At 40.8% G+C, this 13,673-nt stretch overlaps 1 protein-coding gene across 9 annotated transcripts in view; it reads right to left on the bottom strand.

The window, feature by feature from the left end:
- The window catches only part of LOC144036399 (myelin transcription factor 1-like), a 102,160-nt gene that overhangs the window by 32,500 nt on the left and 55,987 nt on the right, over positions 1-13,673 (bottom strand). For 5 of the 9 annotated variants that reach the window (XM_077547009.1, XM_077547016.1, XM_077547038.1 and 2 more), the window contains exon 4: positions 1,941-2,050. In XM_077547009.1, coding sequence (XP_077403135.1) covers positions 1,941-2,050 — 110 coding nt within the window. The other 4 variants (XM_077547068.1, XM_077547023.1, XM_077547078.1 and 1 more) reach the window with 4 other exon arrangements.

Here is a 13,673-nt window from a genome sequence, read left to right as displayed (position 1 = left end):
TCAAAATCTCATGCATAAAAAGAGAGTAGGAGGGGAAGAAGGGAAGAATATTGAATCCAAGTGTGACACTCGCAGCGTGAACATACTCTATATCATGTGCGACTTCCACAACTGTGAAATGTAATGTGGAATAGTGTGGAGGAAGAAGAATAAAAGCACAAGGTGGAATTCAAAGCTCATCCCTACAGGCTGTGTTGTACATTCTCAATTACTTTTTTGTGTGATGCGTTTGGTGTAGGAGGGCTTTGCTCGACACTGTGACAGCTCTATGTAAATGTCTCGCTGGGGGCAATGACTTCAGAGAGAAGGTCACCCTTCGTCTCTTGGCTCAAATTAATGACTCTTTCATTCATTTTTAGGTTTACAAGAAAAAGAAAAGAAAAAAGAGAGAGAGAGAGAGAAAGAGAGAGATATGCAAGGAATTATGGCAACTGCAACTGGTGACGGAGGACTGACATCACCAAAAATGACCTGCAGGCAGCAGCTGCCAATTAAGGGATGCTTCACACTGACCACGACGGGCGGCCTCCATGTTGAATTGGCACAGTTTCATTTTCGTAATTCACATAAGAGAGAGCAGTCGAGCGGCAGGAGGAGGGGTGGGTCTGTCTTTCGCTAGTCATAGAAGAGCAAGCGCAAAAGAGCGGACCTCCACCAAGGCCAAACTAGTGGCCTTTAATTACCCAAGGAGCCATATTACTAATCTAAGTGGGTTTTCCTAATGGGCCTCATATGCATAATCATGAGCCAGTAAAACTGACTGCTCACATCCCAATATTGAAAACTGAAATTAAATACAAAAGCATAAGATTGAATATGTTTTATAATGTTGTAATTTGAAACAAATAAAATTGTAATACTAAAAACTGATACACACATGTATTGTATTTATCTGTTTACATGTAATGTTAATAAATAAAACCTACTTAGTAACTCATTTAAATCAAATCATTTAATTTTGGAGGTCAGTGGATTTTTCCCCCCAATTACTGTTTACTTGCCAAGGCCAAGGTTTTGACAAAAATAAATAAATAAATCTGAATCTGCACCTGATCCTGATGGGATCCCAGTTTTAACCACAGCATCTTCTCTATTTCAGTTCTGATAGGACTTGTGACAGATGCCATACCGAGATGATAAGAGTAGCACCACTCTCTCTATCTCTCTCTCTCTCCTCAGCCCCCCCCAGCAGCAGAAATCAAACCAAATCAATAAACGTCATCTTCTTAGATGAACCTGAGCCATCAGGGGGGAGCGAAACTACTTTTACCGGGCCCATGGGGGAACAGCCCACTCCCCCTCACTTCCTCCTCCTTGTCCTTACTCCCCCCCACCTTACTCATCTCGCTTTCATTCTCCCCCTCAGCCCCCTCAATCTCTTTGTTGTGTGTCGCCCTCAGTTGTGATGAACGGGACGAGAAAATAAAAGAGACCAGCTGTTTTCTGCTTGATGAAATAACCTCAAAATGATCACAGTTTGGGAGCGCAGGAAAGTTAGGTTGGAATATTCGTTTCTGCTGATATCAAGTACGAGGAGCTCAAGGCCATCCTTTTGAGTTCCTTTTTTTATTGTGTTTCAGTACAATAACAAAATGCTGTAGGAGAAGTTAACTCAGCAGAGGCAAAGCGCTGAGCTTAACTAAACTGAGCTAAGATGAACCGGGCAAGAGCGGAGCACGGGCAGGGCGGGGCCGAGCGGGACTTTTGATGTGCTGTTTGATTATGTTTTCAACCTGCCATCATCTGACCCCGCCCTCACCCAAAGCGCACCCCCTCCTTCTTACATGTCATCCTCCCCCCTTTTCTTGATGTCCCCGCTGAGTTAGGAAATGCCCAGGAAGCAGAATGAAGTGGCTGGTGGAGTGTGCGGGTAACTCTGAGTGGTGGTGGGTGTCTGAAGGGGGAGGGGGGGGGCGTTGCTGCAGGGGCTTGTCACTCACCATGATTGGTCGACGGCTTTGCAGTCTCAGGGAGGCCTGACAGCGGCTGCTGGTCCTCTCGCTGCCTCGTGTCCACCGCTGGTTCACCAGCTCGCCCCGAAACTCATTTTCTAGTGTGAGGACGAGAGAAAAGAAGAAAAAAGAAGAAATGAGAGATATTTTACATGATCTGTACCAGTGGACGGGTAGTGGTTTGAGCAGGGGTGTGGTTAAAGAATACAAGGTTAAGGAGGTGGGGTGATGGTACTCAAGCTTGGTACACACTACTTTAACGAACACACATACACAACACACACACACACACACACGTACATGGTTAAGTGCCCCAGCTGGGGTCTCTGTCAGTCTACTAAAAGAATCAATCAAATTTGCACATTTTTATCGAGCTTTTCAGGGCACATGTATAAGAGAAAGGGGGGAGGATGCAAGGGATGAATGGTCAGTAAATAATGAATCATCCATAAATCAAGCTTCTTTTTTTTTCCTCCCCCGTTTTTTCATTAAGGTAATAGCTCTTCACTTCATTGCCCTGATCACCCAAGAGAAACTTCAAGTCTATTCCAAATCCCCAATAGATTCTTCTTATACTATAACAGATGTTGTCCTGCTTTGCCGCAACACGAGGTGAAGTGAAGCCAGATGTAATGAATAAAGAATATGGATGTTTGATACCACTTTTTTTCAGACCGATACGGGTACGAGTACTCAACTTGAGTAGTCACCAAAACCAATATCAAGTACTGATACCACTAATACTTTTGATGCATGAAATTTCCTCCCAAAATCTATATATAGCGTTTTCTCTAACATTGCATGAAATTAATGGCAATTTTTTTCAATTCTTCGAATATCTTGTTCCTGATAGTAAAACGGCCACAACGCAAGTATGTAACCTTAAAATAAGACTGGTATCAGCACCGATACCTTGTATCGATACTCACCCATCCCTAATCTATAGCGTTACTTGAAGCTGTAGTGCAAACCAAAAGCCACGATTAGAAGAACTGAGAGGTCCTGAACCCCACTCCTGCAGCCTCTTTCCCCCCAAACTCCCCCCTCATCCCGACTTTTCCCATTACATGCAAAACTCACCAACGCCCAGCCAGCACTCTGCAAAATGCTTGTTTATCAACTTTTACACCCCCCGCCCCCCACCCTTGGCACGAAAGTGATGACAACAGCAATACTGTTGGTCTGCATCTCTGTCTCAGCTGTCTCCGCACATATACACGAACATTCATGAAAACACTTCAATCTCCTTCAGGATCTTTTTTCTCCTTCCTTTTAAAGTAAAGTGAAGTGAGCATCTGTCCTGTATTGTTAGTTGGGAGGCCGAGGAGCCGAGAGTACTTCTAAAATGCAAAATGTACAGCAGCGTTTTAGAACACATTTTTGCCTCAGGTAGAAGTCGCTCTTCTTTGAGTTGAGTAGTGAGCAAATGTTCCTTCTGGAGAGAACCACCACTGAGCAGATCAAATTCCACATTTAATCATAAAAAGGCAGCTAAATTGGCTTCCCTATACTATCATCCCGTATATACTGTATAATATATATTCTTTGATCCTATGCTGCTTATTCCCACCTAAAAGACTCACTGCTCATTATTTCACAGTAAAACTTGAAGGTGCATGAGACAATTAGTTGTTCACTAGGGTTGGTTTGCTTAATCAGAAGCAAAAGGGTGTGGGAGTATATGAGTGGCGCTTTCATGCACAGTGAATGGATTAAAAGAAATCTGATCCTACAGAAAAGATGCTTCATTTTAAAGCTTAATTCTTTTCATTCCTGTTTTATAAATGTAATCACTAGCAGGACACTTCATTGGGTGCACCTGCATATTCTTCTCATGATAATGCTCACAATTTTAGAGGATGACATTGCATCATGTTGAGGGGAGCTTGATTTATTTTTGCTGTGTTTATCTTATGACATTGGGGGACAAAATATTAGAAACAGTTCTATGATGTAGTGTAGCGTTACGCCAACCACAATAACAAGCAACTATACCTCCATATCCACAGTGTCAATCAAAACTGGGCACTATTATATTTGTGAATGCAGAATTTTGTATATTACCTCAAAACGAAGTTTATGCAAGGGTAATACCATTACTCGCAGCTTACTGTACTGGGACAATGGAGCAAAGAGCCCTCAATCCATAGTTAGATTAAATACCAGAGTGGGCTGACTGTAACAGTATTAAGTGTACATACAGGGCCAAGCCAGCTGTACACTCCTGCTCTTGTAAAGAAGGATTTAGTCACAATACAATGTGATTAGAGCGTCAATGAAGCAGAAAGGGAATTACAAAGCAAAAGTTGTGGAGGAGGAAAGGTTAAAATCACACAACAAAAGAGAACCGAGTTGCCACATCTGAATACTTTTGAGCTAATAAGAGACTCCGTGGTTAGAAAGTGTGTAAAGAGAGCAGTTAAACGGCTGGTATAAGTACACATGCCTGGTCCCGGGCAGTTATGGGACAGAGAGGAAGCGATGCAGGAGAGCAATAGCAGCTTTTGGAGAAGCTCCCCTGAGGGCCACCTTGACCTCAGCATCTGAGCAACAACAAATATGTCACCGCCGCTTATCAAATAAAACCGTGACACTGCCACTGCACAGTTTTGTGATGTGTCACACGACTGTATGTTTTGCATTGTTTTGACCAGAATTCCTTTTGCTTTTCCCCCTTTTCAACACAGGGCATGTAATTCATTATTTCCAAGCCTGTCATTTGAAATGCCTGCTCTCCATGGAAAGCCTTCAGGACCCTGACCTTTGCTTGTATAGCTTAGATTTTTGATAGGCTTTGAATGACAAGGGTGCAATTTGGCCCCAGCTGCTCCTCCAACATGTTTATTACGCTCTCTCCTCCGGCACCTGCTGTCCTCGCCACAGGCTATTCAGTCCCTAATAAATAGAAAAGCTTCGCCACTAAGGTAACTAAAAACACAGAGGTGAGCTCGGCCTGAGCTGCATGCGGCCTCTATAGTCTCCAGTGACAGCATAAGGCACCAATAACCTAATTCTGTAATCCTTTGAAACTGGGCTACAATTCACAGGAAAAGAAAGCCGAGGAAAACAAACAAAAAGAAAAGTGTTCATCATCACATCCATCAGTGGGGCATCAGATCTAAGTCACTTATAGTGGACGCCACATGCCTGACATGAGACATGACATGAGACATGGAGGCTTTTAAGCACAATACACACATAAAAAAAAAAACTGCAGAAACTGCACTTCGGCCTTGAATTGTTTTCAAATGTGGATACTTTGAAGACAGGATGAAAGTGAGTTCACTTCACATGCTACGACTCCCTTTTATAACCTTGACATGCTAAGTCATTAGCACACAAAAAATAACAGCAAAACTTTCCCAAAGTATTTTATAGGAAATCAAATCGAATGTACAGCCAACTACAGTTTAAAACAACAACAACACACATCGAGTATAATGCGCTTCTTCATCATCATCATCACCGTCATCATCCCTCATCTCTTTCCTCCATCTTAGGACGCAGGTGCATTGACAGACCGAGTAACGCACACGCACACACACATTACGTGGCCATGTAAGCAAAGCAAAGAGGAGGGGAGGATTGTGAGTGGAAAAAACACAACACAGGTCCACATTACGCACCGCAGGTTGAGAATCCGACAACACACTCGTTAAAAAAAAATCACGACACAACGTGCAGCGTGTCTCCCCAATAGAGGTGTTTATTTCGATGCTCGACTTTTCGGGGGACAAATGCGCACACCATTAAAGACGGCTGACATTTAAAAAGAGCATCGCTGTTTGTTTTTTTTGCTGCAGAGGATCAAATGGCCAACCCCTCCCTCTTTAACACGCTCCGTCCATCGTTCCATCCATCCATCTCTCGCATCGCAACAACAGCGAGCATTTAACACCAAACTCCGTACATCAGATTGCACACTTTGCACTATGAACACACATATGGCTAGTATATATTCACGGATCTGTGGCGATTAAGCGTACAGCAAACGGATGCACGTATTTGCGGAAAACGCAAAAGGTGAAGCTAGAGGACATAGTGGAAGATACCCCTCCGTAAAAAGAGCATTAGTGGAGGACAAGTACTACACGCGCACTTACACACTGACACACACAAACCACGCTGACATACTACAAGAAGTGGATAGACGCGCCATAGTTGTGGTGTGTGTCCCGTATACTGTTATCAAAACACTGATAGTTTCCTTCCTATACACTTTAAATATGAGTAAGTTTGAATAAATGAGTGTGAAGGCTAAAAAACTGCTAATGATTTACTAATTGATTAATTAAGTATGCAAAAGTATACGCGCATCAAAAAAAAAAGAAGCACTTCGTTACCTTGAATCAATAATATTGCGTCGCTGCCTCCTCTGTGTTAATAGTTGTAGATGAAGAAGTTCGCTTGAAAGGACTATAACATCCGAGTGATAGTTTAAAAAGGATTTTTATATCCCGGTCCAAAGGTCCAGATGTGGTAGTAATGATGGAGAGGAAGCGAGCGGCCTCGGTCACACGCAGCACCGGCTCACGGCTCCGGATCGAGGCGTGAGGGATGTTACTTGTTTGTAAGCAAAAACATGGCTTCATTTGCCTTTGTCAGCGAGAAAAAAAAACCTAATATTGACTTACCTTTCCCTCATGAGCCATTGTATCCCCTCCTCCCCTCCACCACCCCCATTCTCCTCCCTCCGCCCTTTGCCATGACATCACGGAAGCTGTAGTAAAACCTCGAGCATCACATGGGCAGGGCTTGAGGACCACCCCCCCATCGCACTCCCTTACGCCACACACACGCGCGCGCGCCCCTCACGACGCACTCTCTGGTACTTGAACACGCCCCCCTCTCGCTGACTTTCTCCCCCCACTCACTCGCTCCCAAACACATGCATCATCTGAGTCGACAAAGCTGAGGATTTCAAAGTAGGAAAAGCGCATTTGAATCTTATGCACATATTGAAAAGGCCAAAAAGCGTCCCTGCATATTAGTCAGAGCAAGCATCTCAGAGTTAGTCACAGCACTCAACAAGGTCCAGTCGCCATCATTTAAACCTTCTCCTCCCTGTGCCTGAAAGTGGTACAGTCCAATATTTCATTCAAGGGGCATTTGTTTTTCTTCTAGGATTCAGCAATGATGGAGTTACTGCAACTGACATTGTCCAATGGCAAAGACATTCAAAAGATGACGAGAGTTAAAGATGATTCAAGTTTGAAGCAGAGCGATCACTGTCACATATTTGTGGCTGATAGTTTTACTGAGACAAAATGCCAACTCCAAGCAGCCCCTTAGTGTTACTTGGAGTCACTCCCAAATGTTATTTTTTTCCTTTTTTTGCTTTGCTGTTTTGAAACCATTAGTCGAAATGACAACCATTCATTACAAGCCATTTGAGAATAGTCCCCACAAATGCCATTCTTTATCTGCTGTCTCCACGCCACGCACGCAGGGAATATTCAAAAAGCCCAACCTTCAGCTTTCAGAAATTCTATTAAATTCTTATCTCCTTGCAGCAGGCTCTTTTTGTGCAATCCCATTGTTATGCATTGGAGCTGAAATCAATCACCGGGTGTGCACGTCGCATCAGTATGATTTCAGACTGTGGCTGCCTGCGTAGGAGAGGGGACTCACACAACAGGGGCGACAAGCGAATAAACAAGGCGGGCGGGGGATGATGGGGATGGGGGGGTGTTGAAGAAATATCTTGGGCCTTGATCCAGCTGAGTGGAACAAGGGAGGAGGCCATGTGCAAAGTTAGGTCTGGTGAGGAAGTGACTTAAAAGGGACAGTACCAGCCTTTAAATTAACTTCTAGATGCTGGTGTCATGTCGGCCTGTCGAGAGCTCCAAAGAGTTTTTGCATGTGAGTATCAGTACCCTGGACAGCTCTCAGAGCAGCAGCAATCACTTACACAAGTTTATTGTAGAGGCAACAAAGGCTTTTTTGTACTGTAGATTAAACCTCACTTTCAACTTTCACCCTGTTCTATTGCAAAAGTAATAATAATAGATATATCTTAAATTAATTGACTATGATTTAGGATGTTATATTAATTATTTTTCACCAATATGCTACAGTAAAGTACATAATATTTGTTTTTAAATAAAGTTGATCAAGTTTGGAAGTAGATTAAGCAGGTTTAAAAAAAAAAACATTGATTTGAAGTATAACTTAAAAATAATCACTGAATTTGTCAGAACCTTGCTTTGTTTTAAATAGAATGAAATTGAAAAACAATAATAAAAAAAATACTATTTACATTTTTTTAAACTACTAAACTAAATAAAAGTACAGCAGAGTCACAATAATGACTTGTTCATTGAGTATTTCACTGAATACACTTTGAGCGGTTGCGTGTAGTGTCTTACTCCTCGGTAAAACATTAGAAAAAAAGAGGACAATTTCAAAGTATCCTTGCTTTGTGGTAAATTAATGTCGATGAGTTGTGAGTGCAGATGGCATAGCTAGGCCTCCTACCACTTTTGAGTGAAGTTGTATGGTGGCGATATTGTGCATAAATATTACATGGGGCAGCAGCTGACTGAAAAGTAAGGTTGGGACCCGGGAGGCCCCTGTGGGCCCTCGACAGATGGAACAAGCCGACAGACTAACACGGAGCAAAAAAAAAAAAAAGTTTATAATCAGCTCGCAGCTTGGCATTGTCCCCATGGTACCAGGATCACTAGGTCCCCCAGGGGATCAACTCTCTTTTGTCCGGACACGTCGAGACAAGTAGACGGAGTAAAGTTTATTTTGAAAACTCTATGTCCGTTATTGGCACCTGTTGACGCCAAACTTTTTATAACGGTCAAAGACGTAGAACTCGCAATTATCCCCCAACGACGGGCATCCGTTAATAAAACGGCTCACTTGTTGGAAACGTTCTGATAAAACATAAAAGGATGTGTTCTATAGCCTATTTTACATCAGCGTTTCAAATGAAAGAATTACATTTACACGCACACACAGACGTATGCCAAGATGTCGCTTTGTAAAGTTGGCCGTTAAAGTGAATAAAAGTTATTGATACGAACCTAGAAATGTGCGACACAGCTTCATCTTCGCGGCCATTCCGTCTGTCTGTCGTGTGAGGCGAGCGTCAAGTGCCGCCGCCAACTTTGTACTCGTGAGGCACAAACTTGCTCAAACTTTACTTCAACTTGCCGGGTCGGGGGGGCGGGGAGACGGTTATTGACAGCTACGGGGAGCCAATAGGGAGGCGCCGTGCTCTTCTACTGCCGGGAGCTGGCCCAAGGCCGAGTAAAAAAAACACACCACACCATCATCGTCATCGCCCCCCCCCCCCCCCCCAAGTCTCAGCTTTCAACAACAATAGCCTGCACTGCAACAAAGAGCATCTGCTGTGGCCGACAACTTCTCACAGTCACACTAAGCTCCCTCAGCAAACTGATTCAAAAGCATTAATACACACAACCGGGACTGACATCTCATTTCCTTTTGCTTTTTACATCTGATGTATGAGCATTTTATACTTGGGGGGTAAAACTCGCAAAAGAAGATTATCTCAGTAAAAAGTTGAAGAAAGGATTTGTTTAATGCTATATAAAACATATATGCACCCAAGAAAAATGACAAAGTCCATGCTTCACTTTAATAATAGTTGTAATATAATGTAGCGCAATTATGAATTATATGACCTTTTTGTGTGTTTATTAATTTGCAAGTTCCATTTTACCCAGTGTGCCTTGACTCCACTCTTTAGGCCACAAGGAACTACATATAGCAGATGTACAGCTAATTTGGGGAAGTTAGAGGAACATTTTCACTCTAACTCCGGGCCTTTTCACAATATGTGTGTGTATGTGTCTGGGACAGACAGACAGTTCCTCCCTCCCAATAGCAGATGGTCGGCCAGATAATGAGCTCTCCCATTGCTTGCTCCCATTATCCTCATCCCTCCAAGATGGAATGGGGGATATACCACCAACAACACACAAACTAACACTTCTCCTCTTCATTTCATTTCATCCCCATTCATTCGCTAAAAATGTTTTCCCCTTTTTGTTGAGAAAAGTTGCATTTGACTAAAGCCAAGCAGGTGCATTTCGTAGTCTGTTTGGCAGCCAGCATCCGTAGATATTCAAAAAAGAAACAACTGACAAAGATAAACTGAGCATCACATAAAGTTTGTGTATACATACAGTTCGTACTATAGTTCAAAGTATAATTAAAATAATTTTAAATGTACATACAATTATAAAAATAACTTACTTTAAAAACTTCCAAAAAGTTCTAAAAAGTTGCAAACCTAAAAGGAATTATGATTACTATTGGAGTGAGCAGGAAAATGACTACTCACTTTAGCGTGGTGAATGACATAAATATAATGTTTTGTATTGAACGTAGAAGGTTAAAAGCATGACGTCCATTTGTTGCTTTTGAACGTGGTATTCCAATTTGTGACCATGTTTACGGGAGTAACTGTCCTATCAAGCATGTAAACGGGTTATCCCAAATGTTTCAGAAAATGGAATTTTGACCTTTACCTGTAAATTGACTGCATGTAAACATTGTCACAGTTACAAAACAGAAGCCAAAATGAACTCAGATAAACCAAACTTAGAATTATAACACACAAAATAAAATGAAACAACACAGAATGAAGTTAAAACAAATAGAAGTATAACAATTAAATTAGAGTAAATTTTGATGTGCTTTTATAATATATGTATTAATTTCACTTTGCGGGATCATAATTTGTATGATAAATTAAATACACTACTCAACCACCTGTAAGAAAATTGTAAACTGAAGTAAGCAAAACCCACCAAATTTCATTTTCAACTTAAACTTAATGGCATTAAAAAGTACAATAGAAAACAGCTACAATTATTTCACTTCTGACTATATTATTTTGAGGAGCATATATATATATACAGTATATATATATATATATATATATATATATATATATATATATATATATATATATATATATATATATATATATTAGTGCTGTCAAAGTTAAAGCGTTAACTGATTCATTAATCACAAGAAGTATTGCATTAATCATAAATTAACGCCGATTAATCGCACAATTAATTTAGACCATAGATGATCCTTTAGCGTGACAGCGGATGGCTACGTTTAAGGTAGCACAGGTTGTGTTTGAGCAATAAACATAATTACATGCATTAAAGTAAAGCATTTAATAAATGTTTGCGTATCACATTTAGAATATTTGTCAAAATATTGGGGTCATTTTTTTTCCATTTTAAATTTGCAAGTAATTAACTGATTAGAAAAAGAGGAGGATGAGCATGTGCAGTGAATCAAAAATTTTTGAAGACGTCCTCATACCATTAAATGTCAACAGAATCAACACGTAACCGGTGCTCTTCAAATTTGGTGGGGGAAAAATGTTGACAAAAAAGCCTTTTTTTTATTAAGCAATTAATCGTGATTAATCATAATTCTAAAATGTGATTAATCTGATTAAAAATGTAATCGTTTGACGCTCTAATAAATAAATAAATATATATATATATATATATATATATATATATATATATATATATATTGTGTCACTGTTAATTAAGCAGGACTGCCATTTTTCACAAGTGGCAGTATTTATTTTTTTTATCTGAGAATGACAAACAGCCTGTAGCATTCTTACTGATCATAGACTGCCATTAGCCTATTAACTCCACTCTTCACCCCAGCCTTCTACAGTACTCCAGCCGGTATAAAGGGCCAAACACACATAATCTCTACAAGTTTGGCAATATGCAAACACACCCAAAGGTATACACATATAGCAAAGAACACCCCCCCCACCCTCCAACACACACACACACACACACATCACCCACTTAATTCTCCGCTTTGCAGAGCAGGCAGCTGAACTCTGACACAGCCTCCAGCTGTCCTGGTGATGGCGACGACAATAAAGTTAAAACAAATACACACGTACACACTCAAGAGAAGGAAACAAGACCTTGTTGAGAAAAATGACCTCCGCAAGCTAATTAAGGGAGAGCTCAGTGTATCTGTATTTTATTTATTTATTTATCCAGGCAAGGCAATTGAGAACAGATTCTCTAATCCTGACCCACAATGCCGACCAGAGTAAGGGAAAAAAAGCAGAATAAAAGCAAATACATACACAACACACTGTACAATGTGATATAGTGACATAGTTACATAATACAGTACATTAAATCATAGCTCATGGTGAATAATATGGAGGACCAAAACTGCAAAAATTAAAAATAAATAAATGACTAAATAAATAAATAAATGATTAAAAGTCAAAATAAAAAATGATATAAACATATATGTATTTATATATATATATATAGTTTTTATTTCCATTTACAGTGGTACCTCAGAGTTTGAACATAATTCATTCCTGCGAAGTCTTGAAAGTCCGAATTTTTCAACCTCCGAAACATTTATTTCCCATAGGAAATAATGTAAATGCAATTAATCTGTTCTCAAGCTCCAAAAACAGAAAATTCCTATTTTAATCTATATTTATGTTTTTACATTTACAGTACAGTACAGCATTTAAACAATAAAAATACCTTACCTTACCTGTTGTGATGGTATCAGTGGATGATAAATGCTATGTTAATGCTAGCTTTAGTTCAGTGCTGAGTTTGTGTATTTTACATTGGGCATATTGTTAGACTACTAAGCGGTCCTTGCATGCGTTGTTTAACATCAGGCACGTTGTTGAACAGCTAAGGGGGGGTCCTCGTGCAGTTACAACTGCGCGATAATCTCCTTACTAATTCCACTGTGGTTCGTAGCACTGTATGTTTTTTTGGGGGGCCAATGGCGAAGAAAACTGTCGTGGAAAAATCAAAAATGCACTCGCGAGTATGCAGCACCTCCGGGAGTCTTCACGATCTGACTGGAAATGAGCAGTGCATCGTCTCAACTACCGTAACGTGAGCATTTGGCATTGCTCGGCTTCGCTCGGCTTCGCTCGGCTTCGCTCGGCTTCGCTCGGCTTCGCTCGGCTTCGCTCGGCTTCGCTCGGCTTCGCTCGGCTACCCGTTTTCAAGGTACGTTCGGCCTAGCTCGCTTTGCTTTGGTGTTCAAACTCCGAAAATGAATTCAAACTCCGAGGCATTTTTTACTCAGATTTTTTGGTTGAAGTCCGAATTGTACGAGTTCCAAGACGTTCAAACTCCGAGGTTCCACTGTATATTTATTTTTGGGATTTAATTTTCGAATGATATTTTTTTTATTTACGTTTTATTTTCACTTTTAGTCATTTATTTATTTATTTAGTCATTTATTTATTTAGAATTTTAGCAATTTTGGTCCTCCATAGAATAAAAGGTTAACAGGATAAAAATAGGTACAGCGTTCATGTCATCATCGTGACTCTTCCTAAGTATTGCTAACGTTGCAAATGGAAACAACTTTTAAATAATATCGTATGGGGCAACACAGGGTCACAGATTGTGCATGTGTGTGTGCAGTAGAATCCTGATTTGTGGAAAATAAACTTTAGTTATGTTATGAAGTGTGCAAGAACCGTTTTCTTTGTTGTTTTTGCTGCACACTTGGAAACTCAGCCACCCACTCACTCATGTACAGATGGATATTAAACATCAGATAGTCCCCCCTGCCCCCCTCCATCCACCACCACCACCCGACGACACACACATGCACTTTCTTTCACACCCCCAACCTGACTCTTTCCTCCTCTCTAACATCCGTGCAGCATGATCTTGCCCATATCTG

Source organism: Vanacampus margaritifer, chromosome 1 (genome assembly GCF_051991255.1).
Source record: "Vanacampus margaritifer isolate UIUO_Vmar chromosome 1, RoL_Vmar_1.0, whole genome shotgun sequence".
Lineage (NCBI taxonomy): Eukaryota > Metazoa > Chordata > Actinopteri > Syngnathiformes > Syngnathidae > Vanacampus > Vanacampus margaritifer.
Note: the sequence above shows the minus strand (reverse complement) of the source record. Positions and strands in the feature narration are given on the sequence as shown.